Source organism: Oryctolagus cuniculus, chromosome 9 (assembly GCF_051225735.1).
Source record: "Oryctolagus cuniculus isolate XC-2025 breed Fujian yellow rabbit chromosome 9, ASM5122573v1, whole genome shotgun sequence".
Taxonomy (NCBI): Eukaryota; Metazoa; Chordata; class Mammalia; order Lagomorpha; family Leporidae; genus Oryctolagus; species Oryctolagus cuniculus.
The window spans coordinates 96,192,864-96,212,193 of NC_142875.1; the positions used below are offsets into that span (position 1 = coordinate 96,192,864).

Consider the following 19,330-nt stretch of genomic DNA (forward strand, 5'->3'; position numbering starts at 1 on the left):
GGGTGCAGGGCCCAAGGACTTGGGCCATCCTCCACTGCACTCCCTGGCCACAGCAGAGAGCCAGTTTTAATTCAGTGGCCCCATGTCTGTTCTCCAGGGGGACTCCTATGTTCCCTAGGAGCAATCTCCCAGTTTAGGGCTGTTGTCAATGCAGCTCTGATGTCACTGTGCACATTGTTCTCCGCTTCTCCACAGATTTACCTTTCTAGAATAAAAAGCAAAAAATATGTGCCCTCGAGCTGGACCCAGGGGCCTACAATGACCAGATTCCTCCCATGATTCCACTTGGTCATTTTGCTATTTGAGGAAAACCAACAGATCTTGATTCTCTATTCAGAGCGGGATTCTTCAACACACAGATGCATAAACCAGTGAGCCCCATATGTCTGGATAGCAGCCACAGGGTTGCAAATTTGAACGTAAAATCCCCATAGACACAGTTCGCGGGCCCCAGATCTAGATGTGGGTGTGCAAGAGAGTAAAAGGCAGTTGGCAGTGTCATCCGAGGAAAGCTTAGGTCTTGACCTTCTCAGAACCAGCCGCGCACTTCTCAGAGCAGGGCTGACGTAGCTCAGGTGATTCTGTTCGAGTTCTGCCGCAGGGGTTTGGTGCACACATTGTAGTAGTCGTCCTTGAAAAGAGGAAAAGGAAGAGGCTTGAAAACTGCACCCTCGAAATCCTAGCTGCATTTCCTCAACATCACTCACTGGCTTCCTTGCTTCCTCCTAATGTTAAACCCCAGAAGTCAACATTGTTGCAAACGAGGAGCAGTGGCTATCCCCCCAACTAGAGTGCAGTCAGTGGAACTTGATTTTTATTCTTCTTTTATTGATCCTTAACTCTAGTTTAACCAAAATTCAAGATGAATAGGAAATGAACACTTGAAAAAGTTCAGTACTGGCCCTTAATAAAGATAAATTAATTTTATAAATAAAGGGTTCCATTTTTTTTTAAGCTAGACAAAGAGACATTTTAATCTTTATAAAAATATGAATTTCAGTGCATATCAAATGTTCAGCTGTTTTGTTGAAAACCTGATTTTGTTTGTTTCCTCTAAAGAGAATATGATGAAAGAAGTGCAGTTAGAGAAAGAAGCATTAGAATCACACAAGATGCAATTCTGTAATGCTTTATGTTTCGATAGGTATTTTTCAAGTTCCAGTTTTATGTTCTAAATAAAATAGATGGCCATGCTCAGCCTTCTGGAAGTTAGCAGCAGCTTCTCTGTTTTTCAGATACTCCATTGACCAGTGGACATGCCACCGACTATTTGTTTGTTGGAAACATTGTTTACACGGTAAGTGCTTCCGTTTATTGGGTGTTATACCTGCCCACACCCTATGTACGAGGCTTTCCTCACTGTAATCATTTAAGCTCTGTATAGTTCTTAGATTCCTTGAAGCTCAGGAAATGCTTTGACGGGTGGGTTTCCTCATTCTTCAAATGATCATTCATACACCCCCCCATTAGAGAAAATAACACTTTGGAAGATGGTTTCTGCCAACCCATGCAACCAAAGAAAAGGACAAAACCATTATTTGGGAGAAGACGGTCACTAGAATGAGGGCTGTGTTGGAAGGGTATCTGCCCATCTGCCCCCTAAAACTGACCACGGGAGAGTTAGCCCCTGCGAGGGTACTGTGCATTGTGGCATCTTTGGATGAACTGGTTCTGGAACAGAGATGTGGGATTTCTCATGGGAAGGGAAAATAACTCACTGAGAATAATCCATTTCCCAAACTCCTCTTTGTTTCCACAGTACGTGGTTGTTACCGTCTGTCTGAAAGCTGGTTTGGAGACTACAGCTTGGACTAAAGTAAGTTTACTCTGGAATGGGGTTCTCTGTCCAGTGCATGTATACTTTTTTTTTTTTTTTTTTTTGACAGGCAGAGTTAGACAGTGAGAGAGAGACAGAGAGAAAAGGTCTTCCTTCCATTGATTCACCCCCCAAATGGCCGCCAGGGCCAGCACACCGCGCTGATCCGAAGCCAGGAGCCAGGCACCCCCTCCTGGTGTCCCATGCGGGTGCAGGGCCCAAGGACCTGGGCCATCCTAAACTGCCTTCCCAGGGCACAGCAGAGAGCTGGACTGGAAGAGGAGCAACCGGGACTAGAACCCAGAGCCTGTGTGGGATGGCGGTGCTGCAGGCGGAGGATTAACCAAGTGAGCCACAGCGCTGGTCCCCAGTGCATGTACTTTTTTTTTTTTTTTTTTTTTTTTTTTTGAAAGGCAGAGTTAGACAAAGAGAGAGACAGAGAGAAAGGTCTTCCTTTTTCCATTGGTTCACCCCCCCAAGTGGCCACTACGGCAGCGTGTTGTGGCCAGCGCGCTGCGCTAATCAGAAGCCAGGAGCCAGGTGCTTCCTCCTGGTCTCGCATGCGGGTGCAGGGCCCAAGCACTTGGGCCACCTTCCACTGCATTCCTGGGCCACAGCAGAGAGCTGGACTGGAAGAAGGGCAACCGGGACAGAATCTGGTGTCCTGACCGGGACTAGAACCCGGTGTGCCGGTGCCGCAGGCGGAGGATTAGCCTAGTGAGCCATGGCGCCGGCCCAGTGCATGTACTTATAATGATACGATTTCTGTTTTAAACCTTGGGAAAGCAGTAAGCATTATCTAGCTATCTTATTTTAAATTTTGCATGTGAAAATTGTGACTTGATCTCTGTCAAGGCACATTTGCAATCCCGTTTCCTGGTTATTCATATACCCAGAACCTAATAGAGCTCTAAGTCATTAATAGTCACCTTATTTAAGTGTATATGCAGATTTTAATTACATATGCAGGGATGGTGGTATGGCACACTGGGTTAAGCTTCTGCTTAGGATACCCTGTATCAGAGTGCCTGGTTCAAGTCCCAGCTATGCTATGCTTCTAATGCAGCTTCCTGCTAGTGTACCTGAGAGGCAGCAGGTGATGGCCCAAGTACTTGAATTCCTGCCAGATGAAGTTCTGGGCTTCTGGCTTTAGCTTGGTCTAGGCCCAGCAGTTTTGGGAATTTGGGGAGTAAACCAGTGAATGGAAAGTCTCTCTCTCTCTCTCCCGTCTCCCTCTCTGTCTCTCTTCCTCTCCCTCTTTTCCTTCTCTGCCTTTTCAAATGATTAAATAATAAGTTAATCTTTTCTAAAAATGAATTTTATATCATGAGAGCATTTAAAATATTCCATAGAAAAATGGAATTCCAAGATGTTTGTTTTAATACAAAAATTGCAATTCACATAGTTTTTACATTACTCTTTAAAAAAAAAAAAGATTATTTAAAAGTTAGTTACACAGAAAAGATCTTCCATCCATTGGTTCACTCCCCAAATGGCCACAAAATCCAGGACTTGGCAAGGCAAAAGCCAGGAGCCAGGAGTTTCTTTCAAGTCTCTCTCGTGGGTGCAGGGGCCCAAGCACTTGGGCCATCCTCAGCTGCTTTCCCAGGCATATTAGCAGGGAGCTGGATTGGAAATAAAGCAGTCAGGACACAAACAGACACTCATATGGGATGTCATCATTGCAGGCGACTGCTTTACCTGCTATGCCAAAGCCCCATAGCCACATTATACATTTTTATGAGGTTTTTGGAGAACGCTTCATGAATACACACACATACACATGGAAGGGTAAAAAATATTTTCATAATTTTATATCCAAGAGGTAATCACTGTTAGCACTTGGCTTCGCGGCCTTTTGTACTCTGTTCTGTGTGCACACACATTCATCTTTTTAAGAAGCTGACTCAGTATACAATATACAGCTTTGAATTGTTTGCTCCTAAAAATATATCAGGAATATTTTCCATGTTTGTAAAATATACTTCTGCAGCATCATTGTTATATACAACATATGGTTTTAGACTCTTTTTTTCCTAAAATTATATCAGGAGTATCAGGAGCATTTTCCATGCCTTTAAAATAAAATATGCTTCTACAAGATCGTTGTTCATGATTACAGAATATTGTGTTTTATGGATGTCCCTCGTTTGTTTGATCAGTCCACCATTTTAGGTATTTTGGTTATTTCACATGTCACAGATTATAACCAACACTGCATGTTTGCCTCTCCTAAGTGTCATGGCCCAGTTCCTGCTTAAGTAGACTCACTGATACTCTATTGAGAAGATGGGCAGTGGGGCAGGAGGTCAGGGTGAGATACCATGGCAGTTTTTCCATGTGAGAGGTGACAGTGACTTAGCTTGGAATGCCAGAGCAGTAGATGGTGAGAAGTAACGGGATTCTGGGTGTTTGTATTCCAGAAAGCTACCAGGACTCAGTGATGGATTGGATTGTGGGGTGTGGAAGGAAGGAAGAAGTCAAGGATCATCGGCTTAAGAGGATAAGGGAGATTAACAACTCAGTAGATGTCTAAAGGAGCATTAGGGAGTAGAATAGTGGTTACCAGAACCAGAAGGGGTGGAGTGGAGGATGGAGAAAGATGGTCAATAGGTACAGGAGTACAGATGAATAAGAGGAATAACCTCTAATGTTCTGTAGCACAGTGGGCTAACAGAAACTAATGGAATGTTTCAAACATTAATGGAATATTTATTTTTTTAAGAACTGATGTATTTATTTGAAAAGCAGAGTTAAGGAAAGACAGGAGAGAGATCTTCCATCCCCTGGTTCACTGCCAAAGTGGCCATGTTGGCTGGGGCCAGGCATTCCATCCAGGTCACCTGCGTGGGTAGGGCCCACATACTTGGGCCATCTTCTGCAGCTTTCCTAGGCCTAACCCACTGTGCCACAACGCTGGCCTCCAATGGAATATTTCAAAATAGCTGGTAAAGAGGATTTTGAATGCTTGCAACACAAAGAAATGATAAGTGTCAGGGGTGATAGATCAGCCAGTTACCCTGATCTGCTCATTATGCATTGTATATGGATATTGAAATGTTACACTGCACCCCCATAAATCTGAATAATCATTATATGTTGATTTTTATTTCTATTTTTTTATTTTTTTTATTTTTTGACAGGCAGAGTGGACAGTGAGAGAAAGAGACAGAGAGAAAGGTCTTCCTTTGCCATTGGTTCACCCTCCAATGGCCGCTGTGGCCGGCGCACCGCACTGATCCGATGGCAGGAGCCAGGTACTTATCCTGGTCTCCCATGGGGTGCAGGGCCCAAGCACTTGGGCCATCCTCCACTGCACTCCCTAGCCACAGCAGAGAGCTGGCCTGGAAGAGGGGCAACCGGGACAGAATCCGGTGCCCCGACCGGGACTAGAACCCGGAGTGCCAGTGCCGCAAGGCGGGGGATTAGCCTAGTGAGCCGCGGTGCCGGCCTATATGTTGATTTAAAATAGAAAGAAAAACACTGTGTTCATCGTGTCTATTCTGCTGCCCTCGTGCTAGATTGATGGGTGCTCGTCTCACACAGCTCCAAGTTGGAGCAAACACTTGTGATGCGCTGAGAGGTGCTGCTGTCTCTCGGGGTTGGGCCTTGGAGGAAGCTTAGCTGTGATGGCAAAAGCACCTCATCTTCGGGGTAGTGTGGGGCCAGTAGTGACTTGAGTTCGTTGTTACAAGCTCTGAGAAGGAGTAAGCGTTGGATTCAGCAGTGAAGACACCACTTGGAATGCCTGCGTTCCATTGTAGAGTTCCTGGTTTGTGTCTGCCTCCAGTCCAGCTTCTTGCTGATGGGCATCCTGGGAGGCAGGAGGTGATGATTCAAGTAATTCAAGTAGTTGCCGCCCATGGGAGGTCCAGCTTGGGTTCTTGGTTCTTGGCTTTTACCTGGTCCAACCCCACTTATTGGGGCCATTTGGGAAATGAGCCAGCAGATGGAAAATCAATTTCTCTCTCTTTCTTTCTCTCTCTCTCTCTCTTTCTCTCTCCTTCTCTGTCTTTCTCTTTCTTTACCTGTCAAGTGAACTGAAAATGAATGAATAAAAATTAGAAAATGAACAAAACTGTGCGACAATTAAATTTTTTAAAATTTAAAAGTAATATAGGGGACTTTGAAGAACTGGGTTCATTTGCCAAAAACCTGCTGCTAGTTAACCATGAAAAGTGGTTTACAAAAATCATTAGAGGGGCCGGCGCTGTGGCGCAGTGGGTTAATGCCCTGGCCTGAAGTGTCGGCGTCCCATATGGGCCCCAGTTCAAGACCCGGCTGCTTCACTTCCAATCCAGCTCTCTGCTGTGGCCTGGGAAAGCAGTGAAAGATGGCTCCAGTCCTTGGGCCCCTGAACCCACATGGGAGACACAGAAGAAGCTTCTGACTCCTGGCTCCTGGCTCCTGGCTTTGGAGGGGCGCAGTTCTGGTTGTGTGGCCAATTGGGGAGTGAGCCATTGGATGGAAGACCTCTCTCTCTGTCTCTGTCTCTCTCTCTGCTTCTCCTCTCTCTGTGTAACTGACTTTCAAATAAATAAAAAAATCTTTAAAAAATTAATGTAATTAAGCACATGACATTAGCAATAGGAACAAGAAAAGCTGAGGAACAGAGAAACATAAAGATAACACTGTTTTTAAAAAAGACAGAAAATTAAGATGATGATATCATATGCATTGTAAAAATATTTGTTTTAACCTAGCAAATTTTAACAAGAGAAAAATAGCTCAGTGGTGACAAGGATGCAATACTGGCACATAATTATAAAAAAGAGGCTATAATATCACAATGATAAAGCAAAGATTTACTACATTATGAATAAAAATATCCTGCACCATTAACATAACATACATTAATATTGTAGCACACTTCCATTGTTGGTAAGTACTTTCTGTGGCCATTTGTGGGGGTTAGGGTCAGGGCTGTGGATATCTGTTATGTTCTTTCTGCATTATATGTTTTTAAATTTGGTAAATACATTTTATGTAGAGAAACAAGAAAAATTAAAATAGATTTCCCCCCACCCCTGCCAAATTCACTACATATGAAAACAATTGGTACGTTAGATTTTTTTTTCCTTGTCTGTGAAATCATTGCTGAGTAGTCATAGCTCATTGTTAAATGACTTAATTACTAAAAAGAGAGAGGAGGGCCAGGGCTGTGGCTCAGCAGGTAAAGTCGCTGCCTACAGTGCCGGTATCCCATATGGGTACCAGTTTGAGTCCTGGCTGCTCCACTTCCAATCCAGCTGTCCTCTATGGCCTGGGAAAGCAGTGGAAGATGGCCCAAGTCCTTGGGCTCCTGCACCCGCGTGGGAGGGTGGGAAGAAGCTCCTGGCTTCAAATCGGCCTAGCTCTGGCCATTGCGCCCATTTGGGAGAGTGAACCAGTAGGGAAGACCTCTCTCTCTCTGCCTCTGCCTCACTGCAAGTCTGCCTTTCAGATAAACAAATAATCTTTAAAGGAGAGAGAGAGTGAGAGCGAAGGGGAGGGAGGGAGGGAGGGAAGAAGGGAAGGAAGGAAGGAAGGAAGGAAGGAAGGAAGGAAGGAAGGAAGGAAGGAATCCTGAAACAGGAGAGCTAGAAAGATAAACACTTAGTGGTAACTGGGAAGCCATAGGATCTTTCCGCCAGGAAAGGCAGCTGCATGTGGCATCCTGCAGCAGCTGGAGTGTGCTGGCACGTGGGGATCCTGCAGCCAGAGTCCCTGTCTGAGTGTCTCTTTCCTTTGCAGTTCAGTCATCTGGCCGTCTGGGGAAGCATGCTGACCTGGCTGGTGTTTTTCGGAGTCTACTCAACCATCTGGCCCACCATCCCCATTGCTCCCGACATGAAAGGGCAGGTTAGTGCTGCTGGCTGTCCTAGGATACTGATGTGGTTCCAGGTGTGAGTTGAGCAGGCTTTGTGTGTCTTCTCACAACCATGATCCAGAGGAAAGGCTGGTGTCACCTGCTCCCATTAAAATTATTAGGAGATAATTGAAATTTTAACTGTTGTGCAAATTGTTAACACAGATCTTCCAACTCACCCAGCGGGTTCCCATTTCCATAATAAATTACGGGTTTGTTATAGACAGTATTGACACGAACAGTTTGGAGCTCCTGGAAAATTGTAGCTGTTTTAAGTCATTACTAATCCACCTGTGATTAAGTGTGTGACTCTACGCTGATGTGTGGGTAGCTGGTCACCTATAAAAGGCAAAGCTAACGGCTCTGTTAACCAGGTCATCTCATTAGAGTGTTTTTATGTTTTATTTTCTCGTGTACGGTCCGGGTCTGGTATTTGAAACTGAGCCATCAGCTGTGACAACCTGGATCATGGCGCCCCACTGTATCGCAGAGGAAGGAACTTGGCAATCCTATAGTCTAGCCCTGCTCAGTTTGTAAATGAAGCCATGCAAGTCCAAGTCCTAGTCCTGAGGCCCACCCCACAGCCAACACTGCCCGTGGATCCCCGTGCTTTAGGTCCCTGAGTGCTGGGCCTGGCTGGCTGGGTGTGTTCCTCTTCCCGAAGTGAAAAGCTCTGGTGCACAGAGCCGGCCCTCCCACACCTAGTCCCTTCTTGTGGCTCCCTGAGGCTCCTTCAAGAAGCCCAGTGTCCGGGTCCTCTGCCCAGATCCAGGCTGGTGTGTGCACACCCGGGACCAACAGGCGACCATCTGCAAGGTTTCTGCACTGAGGAGGCTGGGTATTTGTGGATCACTCACATTAGCAAGCAGGACGACACTAGCACCAGGGAGCAGGGGACAGAGCCTGTGTGCGAAGCAGACTGTGGGTCAGAAGCTTCTGTTGGTGCCCTGCCCCAGGACACATACTGCAGGTACAGGCTCTGCGTGGCACCCCTGACTGACTTGGAAGAAACAAACAGAAACACCTGGGTCTACCCAAGTCCGGGTACATATTCAGCAGCTGTTTCCTGTGAGTAGCCCTGTGGTGGTGTCATTCCCCTTGCCGCCTGGTGAGTCATGGAATAGTACCTGCCCGGGTGTCCAGGACGGCCATGCATGCGGGTGCCGAGCAGGTCCAGCCTGTTCTGTGGGGCAGCTATGCGTGTCCTCGAATGCATCTTTGCTTTCTGTAAGGAAAGAGGACCCTTCCTTTCCAAATCTGTGTAGTAGAGGAAATTAACAGGGCATTGAGTTAACCCAGATGGTTGCTATTTAGCAAAAGGAGCATTTCCCAACAGAGATAACTTTGTGCAGCCAAAGAATTCAGTTCTGCCATCAATCAATATGGTTCATCCTTACAAAACAAACCAGGGAGAGGACCTCCGACCACAGCCGCAGGAGCGACGGCTGAAGTATGGATGGTTAGAACACCTGCTGTGGAATCTCTGCATTCTGGGTCAGGGTGGGTCTGTCTGATTGCATTTGGGGAAGTTTATGGTGCGGAACGGGGGTCCATGGCTGGTGGCTGTGCACAGTTTTCTAAATTACAGGAGAGTGACAGCTGACAGGAGGGGGATTGGCAGACAGACCCTTTCCTGTGAAAGCCCCTCGAGTATCCTGCCAGAACTGCTCTGTGTACATTTGCTGTAGAGAATCGGGTTCCAAAGTGCATGAATTAGGCTGACTGCCGCCTGCTCCTGCAAGAGCTTGACTTTCAAACTGCAGAGGGACCAAACTTCTCATGCAGCTCCCAACATACTCACGCCACGATGAGGCATGCAAACGTGCTGTCCGACTGGTTCCAAGGTTGTGCAAAGGTTCACGCGCCAGACAATGACATTTCCAGCAGCCAAAGCCCATGTGCACACAGTGGTCCCAGAACACTGTCTGGTCTACTGACACCAAAGCCGTCTTGGTTTGTACAATGCATTCTGTGATGGTTGTGCAAGGATGACAGTGTGTGATAACCCAGCCCGCAGAAGGTGGCCCTGTCGCTGAGTGAGGCAAGTCTGTGTTTTCAGGTAGAACTTTGGTCAGCTGCCCCATCCGAGAACAAAGAAGTGATCCTGTTAAATCACAGTTCACCTTTGGATGCAACCTTTCATTGTTACTTATGCCATGTCATTTAGCCTGTCTGTTGGGGGGATGGTTTCCATGGGGCGAATGACAGCTTGACACAGAGCACAGCTGGGGACCCGAGGTGTCCATTAAGCACCGAGTGAGAGGATGCAGATGGTAACTGGCTCTCTGGGACTGTACCAAAAATGAACCTAGGCCACATCAACCCATTGGGTGATGGATGCTAAGGAGTGAGCCGTGCGCTGGGGAAAGACTTGTTTACCCAAGAATGTCTTTTTAAGACTGTTTCTGATGATTTTGGTAAACCACTTTTTGTAGCTCACTGAGCAGCAGGTTTTTACGAATGAACCCAGTTCTGCAAAGTCCTGGAATGAAGTGGGTGTCTAGTAGCAAACGGCATCCCCCACCACCACCACCAAGAGCCAGGGGTGGGTGGACTTGACTCAAAATGTCTGGGTGCTCATCACATCTTCAGCCCTCGAAAAGGTGCATTGTTTTGCCAGGGTTCCCTAAACTCATCTGATTCAATATTTCTTTGTCTGGTCCATTGTTGGAGTTTTTCTCACGGGGGCGATGCAAGTTTTCCCCGGAGGGCAGGGGAAGGCGAGCGAGGTAGAATCGGAGAGTTGTTCTCCCCTGTCAAAGCCGCTTTATCTGCCCGAAGACCCGGCGTGATCTGGAATGTGAGTTCCCACCAGACGCCGGCCAGGAAGTCCCAGTGGTAGTTTCTGAAATCAAAGAAGTCGCCGGCATACTTCCTGTCCTGGAAATAGGCAGCATTTGTAGGATCTTAAGGGGGTACCCTGTTTTTGCAGCTTTCTAAGCCCTCGCTAGATCTGTTGTGAATTTAAAACTCAGGTTGTGTCGCTCTGGGTAGTGCCAAAGCCCTCAGCTACAGAAAACAGGCGGTGATGTTTTTCCATGGGGGTGGGGTGGGGACGTGTGTTTTTCTTTCCTCTGATAGCATCACCATGAGCAGCAGCTTCTCTGTAACCGGCGCCCCCAGCAAATGTGCAGAGGGGAAAAAGACAAAGTTCCCTTAGCTCTCAGCTCCCCCCAGTTGCTGCTTCGAATCGGATGAGGAAAACTTTACCTAAAACTTGATCAGGAAATGCATTTAGGTTTTCTTCCTGCCTTTCCAAAGCCTTTTGGCTCTTGCAGTATCTGAGGTGCGCCTTCCTACTTGACCTGCGCTCAGAAGTCAGGAGACCTGGGTTCACAGCCCAGCTCCAGCTCCGTAACCTTTGCCAAATCACTTAACCTCCGTTGATTTCCCCATCAGCCAAAGCAGAGCGAGATTGCCTGCCCTAATTACTGCAGGGGAGTGTGCTGAAGATACAATAAGATAAGCTGCAAGAAACCTAAACCACACATGCTCTTCTTGTTCCTGGAGGGATGAATGATTTTTGAACTTTTGTTAACAGAAATATTGCTATAATTTAAACTCCCAATGCTTTTGGCCAAAGAATTTTAATGTCTTAAATAAGGGTCTAAATAGGATATTTCTTAGAACGGGCCATTGAATACTGCATCTGAATCATCTGGGTTGCTGATTATAATGAGAAACCCCCAGCCCATGTCCCCCAAAGACCAGTGTGGTAGCACAGTGGGTTAAGCTGCTGCCTGTGACACCAAAATCCCACATCAGAGTCCGCGTTCAAGTCCCAGTTGCTCCACTTCTGATCCAGATCCCTGCTAATGCACCTTGGAAAGCAGTGGATGATGACCCAAATTCCTAGGTTCCTGCCATCCACATGGGAGACCCAGTTGGAATTCCTGGATCCTGGCTTTGGCCCAGACTAGCCTCAGCTGTTGCAGCCAATTAGGGAGTGAACCAGTGGATGGAAGATCTCTTCCTTTATCTCCCTTTCTCTCTGTGTCACTCCGCCTTTCAAATAAATAAACCTTAAAAAAGAGAGAGAGAGAGACCCCCCCCCCCAATAAGCACTCATATACACACACGGTCTTTTACACACTAACAGACTCTCTTACACACTCATACTGAATCAGCACCTCAGGGTGGGGCATCAGGCACTGAGCTTTAATAAGTCTCCAGGAAGTTCTTCTCTTCAAAGTTTGAGAACCACTTCTCTCAAATGCCCAAAATACGACTGCTTTACAATGTTTGCACTGGACTGGGTGTCACACGAGAAGGTGGTACGCCGAACGCATTCACAACCGGTGGGTCCTCCTGTGCAGTAGTTCCAGGCGCAAGTCATGGCCCGTGGTGCCAGTCAGCCCTGTGAGGCAGTTAGCTTTCTAAATAGGGAATTATTCCAAAAGACATTACATCGCTCGCCATGGAAAAACACTCCTCCCCGACGTTAGTGCTTTTCCTTTAAAGAACTTTTCATTGCTAGTAAAAGAAGGGAAAAAACCCTTTTACTTCAAAGCTTACAAACTGCTAACTCTGTCTGCCGTGCCAAGCTCTGGGCCTCAGCCGGTTTCTGGCACATGGCAGGCCTTTTTATACAGGAACAGGCGTACTCCCGGGTTTTAGAGACACACTCATGTATACACAATGCAAATCCCAGTGGGCTAGACGTAAACCAGGAGGAGCCTTGACTCCTGCCTCATCCTCCCTGCCTAACCATCTCCCCCGGGTCCTGCAGCCAGCAGTTGGAAAGGGTGATGATGGCTGTTCCCAGGCTGCATGTGCTCCAGGAGGCAGGTGCAGAGGTGAGAGTGACATCACGTTCGCAGCTCAGGTCTGCCTCCATGGTGTGAGGTGGGGGTGCTTGCCTCCGGCTTCCCTCGCCCTTCCCCAGGGATCCTGGTTGGTGTCCTCATGTGTACTACGACTTGCTCAAAAGGCCCAGTGCTTTAGGGAGTCGTTTTTTTTCCACCCTGCCCTCCAGGGGAGAGCTTACTCTTAGGAGACACAGGAAATATGTGCTGGGGCTGGGGGATCCTGGGGTGCAAGTGTATTTATCCCCCAGATGCCTCACAGAGATGACCTCCCTTTCTGAATGGTGTGGCTGCCGCTGTGACACTGTCTGATTTTCCTGAGCAGTAAACTCGGCCAAATGATTTGTGCCAGTCCAGTTTACATCTTGGCTTTCAGACATGCCAGGGTTGATTGGAATAGTAAGACAAGAAGGAACACGCCGTGTATCTGGATAACATCATCCGAATAAACAGCAAGATGAGCAAAATTAAGAGGGCACAGCCTGCCTGTGCCTCCCATCCCAAAGACCCTCGTCACCTGCATCCAGGTCTCTTCCTGGTGTGTGTCTACCAGTCCCCACCTAAGGGAGTCACCAGAATTTTCTTTTTAAAGATTTATTTATTTATTTGAAAGGCAGAGTTACAGAGAGGGAGAGAGAGAGAGGGAGAGAGAGAGAGAAAGAGAGATTGGTCTTCCGTCTGCTGGTTCACTCCCCAGATGGCCGCGGTGGCTGGAGCTGTGCCAGTCTAAAACAAGGAGCGAGGAGCTTCCTCTGGGTCTCCTACATGGGTGAAGGGACCCAAGGTCTTAGGCCATCTTCTACTGCTTTCCCAGGCCACAGCAGAGAGCTGGATCAGAAGTGGAGCAGCTGGAACTTGGACTGGCGTCCATATGGGATGCCAGAACTGCAGGTGGTGGCTTTACCTGCTACGCCACAGCACCAGGCCCCACCAGAACTTTTTAAGAAAATAAAACTAGCAAAATAACTCTTCATTGATGGTAGAAAGGGAAGTCAAAAGGCTGCGCTTGCTAAGCGCTCCAGGTGGGGCCTCACAGGCCTATGGATGTTTGTGCCCCAAAGTCTGAAAATTCAGGCATCTGTCCAACAAGCATTTGGTCGGAAAAGGACTTTTGCAGTTGTCACATGGAATGCCAGGTGGCTTGTTGGTTTTTTTTTTTCCTGGTGAACAAACAAGGAAGAAAATATAAAGATACTTTAAAAAGTTTGTGGAAATGGAATTAAAGGAGAGGAGCTCATTTCCTAGTATGCATGTTTCGTGTATACGCAGATTTCAAAGTCTTTTTTGCATGAAAAGAAAACTTGGTGGTGCCGAAGCCGCCGTTGGGGTGCAGTGGGTTACTGCCTGTGACACCAGCATCCCCTGTCGGAACACATGTTTGAGTGCCAGCTGCTCTGCTCCACTCCCTGCTAATGCACCCGGGAAAGCAGAGGTGGCCCAAGTACTTGGACACTGCCACACACGTGAAAGACCCGAACAGGGTTCTGGGCTCCCCACCCTGGCCATTGTGGCTATTTGGGGAATGAACCAGCAGATGGAAAATCTTTTTCTCTCTGTGTCTCTTCCTCTCTGTCACTCTGCCTTTCAAATGAATAATAAAAATCTTAACAAAAATAACAAAACTTACCCTTTAATTCCACCTCTCACAGCCTTTTTGAAATGGTCTCATGTATGTTTAAAACATGGAAGCTCCTTGAAGTGGTTTCACATTATTCTGATTTCTCTTCTGCATGGCCTGCAGGAGCAGCAGAGCCCTTGTGACTTAAGGGACCCGATTCAGACTTTTTCCCCCTTGTGCGCAGATCCTGACCATGGAAGTGGGGTTGGAATGAAAGTAACTCGATGCCCAAGACATTTACAAGTGCATCCTTGTGTTCCTCTTGGGCCTCAGTTTCACCAGGTATAAGAAGCATATAATATCCATCTTTGCATTTCATGGTGGAAACTGAAGAAAGGAAGGTACATAAAACCAGTAGGTACTCTTTGCTGAACAATCACCATGAGTCAGACACACATTCGTATCAATGTCCTGTCCACATGCAGTTATGCACAGAGTGAGGTATAAGCATCAGCATATTCAGTAATCTGCAATCGTATGAGGAAACTGGGCTTAGAGGGAAGGGACGGCCCCCTTGGTCAGGCAGGAAGTGGAGTTCCAGGCTGCCCTCAAATCTGTAAGTCTCCACACTGTGTTGCTATGGAAAGCAGCCACGGCGACGATGAAGCAGGCGTCTGATAAATGTCAATCATATAATCGCCATAAAAGTTTGCTTTTCTTTTATGTGAAGCAACATACCCTGCCATGTGATAGAGGCTTTTTTTTTAAGATTTATCTATTTATTTGAAAGTCAGAGTTAACACAGAGAGAGAAGGAGAGGCAGAGAGAGAGAGAGAGGTATTCCATCCGCTGGTTCACTCCCCAAATGGCCGCAACAGCTGGAGCTGCACCGATCTGAAGCCAGGAGCCAGGCACTTATTCCGGGTCTTTCCACATGGGTGCTGGGGCCCAAGGACTTGGGCCATCTTCTGCTACTTTCCCAGGCCATAGCAGAGAGCTGGGTCTTGAACCGGTGCTCATATGGGATGCTGGCACTGAAGGCAGTGGCTTTACGCACTATGCCACAGCACCAGCCCCGTGATAGTTTTTAAAAATGTAACTGTTGACTTGGAAGGCATCAGTAGTAGATGGTATGTGGGCAACAATCTTCCATGAACCCCTGGCATCTCTGCACTAAAGTAGGCATCAAGCCACAATAGTTTATAGGTACATTTCGAAAGCCCTGAACTGCTAATTCCCCGGTCTCTTCCCCACCTCCTTTCCATCCCAAGTTCTCTCCAGTCTGGCTGGTTGTTGTATTTTGCCCTCTTCTTCCCAGGATGCTGTGTTCATTAGAGGCCAGGAGACTTTGATTGTGAGCTTTTATCTCTCTCTTCTGTTAGAGGTTTTTTTGTGGTGTTGGCATTTGCCGTTCATTCTGATGGTAATTTTTTAAATATCTGTCAGCAAATTAAAGTGCATATTACATGCTGATTTTGTTTGTTTGTAATATTTATGCTCAGTGGCCACAGAGTATGTCTGATGTGGCTTTGAACTTTTCCTTTCTTCCCACATGTGGAAGTGTGTGTTTTTGCCACTCTTGCTGAGATTCTATGCACGGCTTATTTCTCCAGCATCTGCATGGGAGGTGGCCTGGTCTGACTACTAGATACCATCAACACGGGTCCCTACCCCGAGGCAGCAGGGGTCTTTAGATTTGTTCTGTTCAAAAGGTAGAGACCTGTGTGAGTGAGACCTCCAGATAAAGAAAAACTGATGGGGTGGGGTGGGGGTGTGTGAGTGGCACCGTGGCATAGACATAGACGGTAAAGCTGCTGCTTGCGACACCAGCATCCCATATGGGTGCTGCTCCATTTTGCATCCAAATCCCTACTAATGCTCCTAGGAAAGCATCAGATGGCCCAAGTGCTTGGGCCCCTGCCCCCACCTTGGAGATCTGGATGAAGCACCTGGCTCCTGGCTTCTGTCTGGTTCAGCCCTAGCTGTTGTGGCCATTTTAGGAGTGAACCAGCAGTTGGAAGATCTCTGTCTCTCCCTCTTTCTCTCTGCAACTCTGCCTTTCAAATATGTAAACATATCTTTAAAGCAAAGAAAAAAACTGGTGGAGTAGGTTAGGCTGGAGAAGAGAGAAGATGGAAGCATTGCAGGTTACAGGCTTGCACCAAGATGTGTAGATAATGCTGCAAAGCAGGGCCAATAAAGCAGAGATTTACAAGGCTGTGAATTTCAGTTACTGCCCTTGCCAGTGGCCACTGAGGAGACCGGATGCTTTCTGAACCTGGATTAACTGCTGTTCTTAAATCACTGGCATTCCTTTGACTGAAGACAGTGTGTGCACTTTGATCCACAGCATTTTCAACAATGATTGCGACCTGATTTTGATAAGGGAGGAAGTTCAAAGAAGGGCATGTGTAAATATGCAAATCCTGGGGCTGGTGTTGTGTTACAGCAGGTTAAGCCACACACTTTCGATGCCAGTGTCCTGTATCAGAGCTGGGATTAGAGTCTTGGCTGCTCCTCTTCTGATCCAGCTTCCTGCTCATGTACCTACGAAGGCAATAAATGATGGCCCAAGTGCTTGGGCCCCTACCATCCATGAGGGAGATGCAGGTGGAGTTCCAGGCTCCTGGTTTCAGTCTGGCCCATCCCAGCTATTGTGGCCATTTGGAGAGTGAACTAGTGGATGGAAGATCTGTCTCCTCTCTCTCTCTCTCTCTCTGTTGCTCTTTCAAATAAATAAATAAATAAATGGGTTTTAATGTGCAGATCTTTCTGAGCCTGCTTTGGAGGTAAGCCCCAACCACACTGCCCAGCAGCAGCACAGACGCCCCTTGCCTGCAGAGAGGAGTGACGTCAGGCCATCCTCTGCTCATCCGATACCCATGTCCGCTCTCATCACAGCCGCTAAACCCTTCTCCTCTTTGCAAGCTTGCATTCAGATCATTCAGATGTTGCTGGTTCTACCCCTGCTCCACCTCTTGTGGTCTGGATCTGCATACCAGCCCCCATCAACCAACCCTTGCATCTCATTGATCACAGTGATTGACTCAGGAGTGGACATGGCGTCCCTTGCTGGGCCTATTGGAAATAATTCAAGAACTTTTTATAGGGGAGGGAGCTCTTTTGTTATTCAAGCCTGATGTCAGAATGGAGCTGCTGGGAGCCACTGCTGGGAGAGTGCCTGGCTGAGGATGAAGTGAGCACAGAGAAAAGCCCAACAGTGCTGGCAGCATCAGGTTCATCCCTGGATTCAACTCTTACAGCGAGAGCCATCTCAGAACTGTTAGATACCCAGAAACCAGTACAGTCCCACTTTTGCATTAGACAATTCAGGTTGGGTTTCTGTTATTTCTGAAAAGCATCCTACTTAATGGAAAAATTAATAACTCACGTTATAGACATAAAAGGTAAAATTGTCTGGCTCTGGTTAAGATGGAGAGAATTCTCCCATCGCTTCTGGAAAATTGGCATTCATATGATGTAGCAGAAAAGCAGCTGGCTAACTTTTCTCCAAGTTACTGTGTTGGAGTATGGAGAGACTTCAGCTACTTTCTGTGGTCTTCGTTGTATCCCTCCCTTGGCTCCCATACCTAAAAAGCAGACAGACTTAGGTAGAAGTTAATTGTTTCAACTACAGATGGAAGCAAATAGTGATGGAAGCTCATCTCTTTGTTTTGGCAGCCAGTGATTCAAATTGGCTTAGTGCCAAACCATCCTGAGTGGTGCTGTCCAGAAGGTGCTTCCAAAAGTTCATGGAAAAAAATGTGTATTATTTTAAAAATGCATCAATTTCAAACATTTTTACATCAAAATAAACATCTTTCTATTCCATTTGTACACGAGCTTTTTGAATTACTCTAATATAATAGGAGACGTGTATAATTTTAACAGTGTTCCTCTATTTAAAAAGGAAAAAGAAATAGGTGAAATTAGTCATATTAACACACCCTGTTTGGAAACAACTCCAAAACAATATCACTTCAAGAGTAATCGACGTAAAAAGAAGTTGATAATGAGCTGTCTTGCGTTTTTCTTTTTTGTGCTGAGTCTCTGAAATCCAGAGTGTGTATTACTGTCATAGCACATCTCAGGTCGGACTCTGCATATTTCAGTTGCTCAGTAGCCACATCTGGCCAGTGGCCACTGAATTGGAAAGCATAGCTGTTGAACAATAGAGTTCTGGGAATGTCAAATCATTCCCCCAAAACTAAATGTACTGCAAGCAAATTCAAGAGGTGGGAAAACCACTTTGGATGAAGTTGGGAAGCTGGAGAAGCCTGGTGCTCCTGCATGGACCATCAGGGTGTGCACTGCCTGACTTCTGTTTCAGGCACTGGCAGTGGAAAGAGTTTTGGCTCACACACAAGACTTTCCCTAAAAGTAAAATCTGGGAACAGCTGAGCTGTTAATCTATAAGCTTATTAATTGCTTTAAGCAGAGTTTATAAACTAAGATTTATAAAGTGTGGATCTGACTTCAAATATTTTATCCTAGATATTGGATGAGATCCTAACCATTTTCTCACAGATAGTAGAAGGAAGCAGTCAGGACCTAGGACTTGGGTCACATTTATGTATTGCTGCAACCAGCTGAAGAGTAAGAATCTAAGCCACTGAAAATAAGTACAGTTTACTCTTTCCAAATGATCAGCTTAGCCCATATGTGGCCATTTCCTGTTTTTAATGTTTATTTATTTATTTTTATCTACTTGAATGGCAGAGTGAGAATGAGAGCAAGAGCGAGAGTGATAGAAAGAGAAAGTGAGATCTTAGACCCATTAGTTCACTTTCCAAATGCCTGCAACAGGCAGGGCTGGATCAAGCCACAGCCAGGAGCTATGAACTCCCATCTACATACACCACATCGGTGGCAGGAGCCCAAGCAATTGAACCATCACCTGCTGCCTCCTAGGCTGCATTAGCAGGAAGCTGGATTAGAAGTGGAACAACTGGGGCATGAACTAGCACTCCAGTCTGGTATGCAGATGTCTCAAGTGGTAGCTTAGCCTGCTATGACATCCATGCCCATAAGTGACCACTTCTAAGCAGGATTATTATTTAATTCCTAAGATTATGTGAAGCCCTCATTCTTTTGTCTGTCTGGAAGTTCAGACCTCCCTACCCTATTAGGACAAGTCTAAGCCCTATGTCTCTTTTTTCCCTTCCTAAATATATCTCCCTCCATCCAGATGTGGTTCTATCTAGTTAGTTTATGCTGTGACATTTCTTACCTGGACTCTTGCAGTGTCCCCATAAAGAAATTGGATGTTTCTTAGCATCCGGTGGGGATCCAATCCTCTGCTG

General features: G+C 46.5%; 1 protein-coding gene across 12 annotated transcripts in view; it reads left to right on the plus strand.

The window, feature by feature from the left end:
- The window catches only part of ATP8A2 (ATPase phospholipid transporting 8A2), a 726,614-nt gene that overhangs the window by 560,252 nt on the left and 147,032 nt on the right, over window positions 1-19,330 (plus strand). For all 12 annotated transcript variants that reach the window (XM_089304392.1, XM_051850718.3, XM_089304397.1 and 9 more), the window contains 3 exons: window positions 1,236-1,297; window positions 1,760-1,816; window positions 7,550-7,657. In XM_089304392.1, the coding sequence (XP_089160518.1) occupies window positions 1,236-1,297; window positions 1,760-1,816; window positions 7,550-7,657 (227 nt within the window). The remainder of the gene's footprint in view (window positions 1-1,235; window positions 1,298-1,759; window positions 1,817-7,549; window positions 7,658-19,330) is intronic.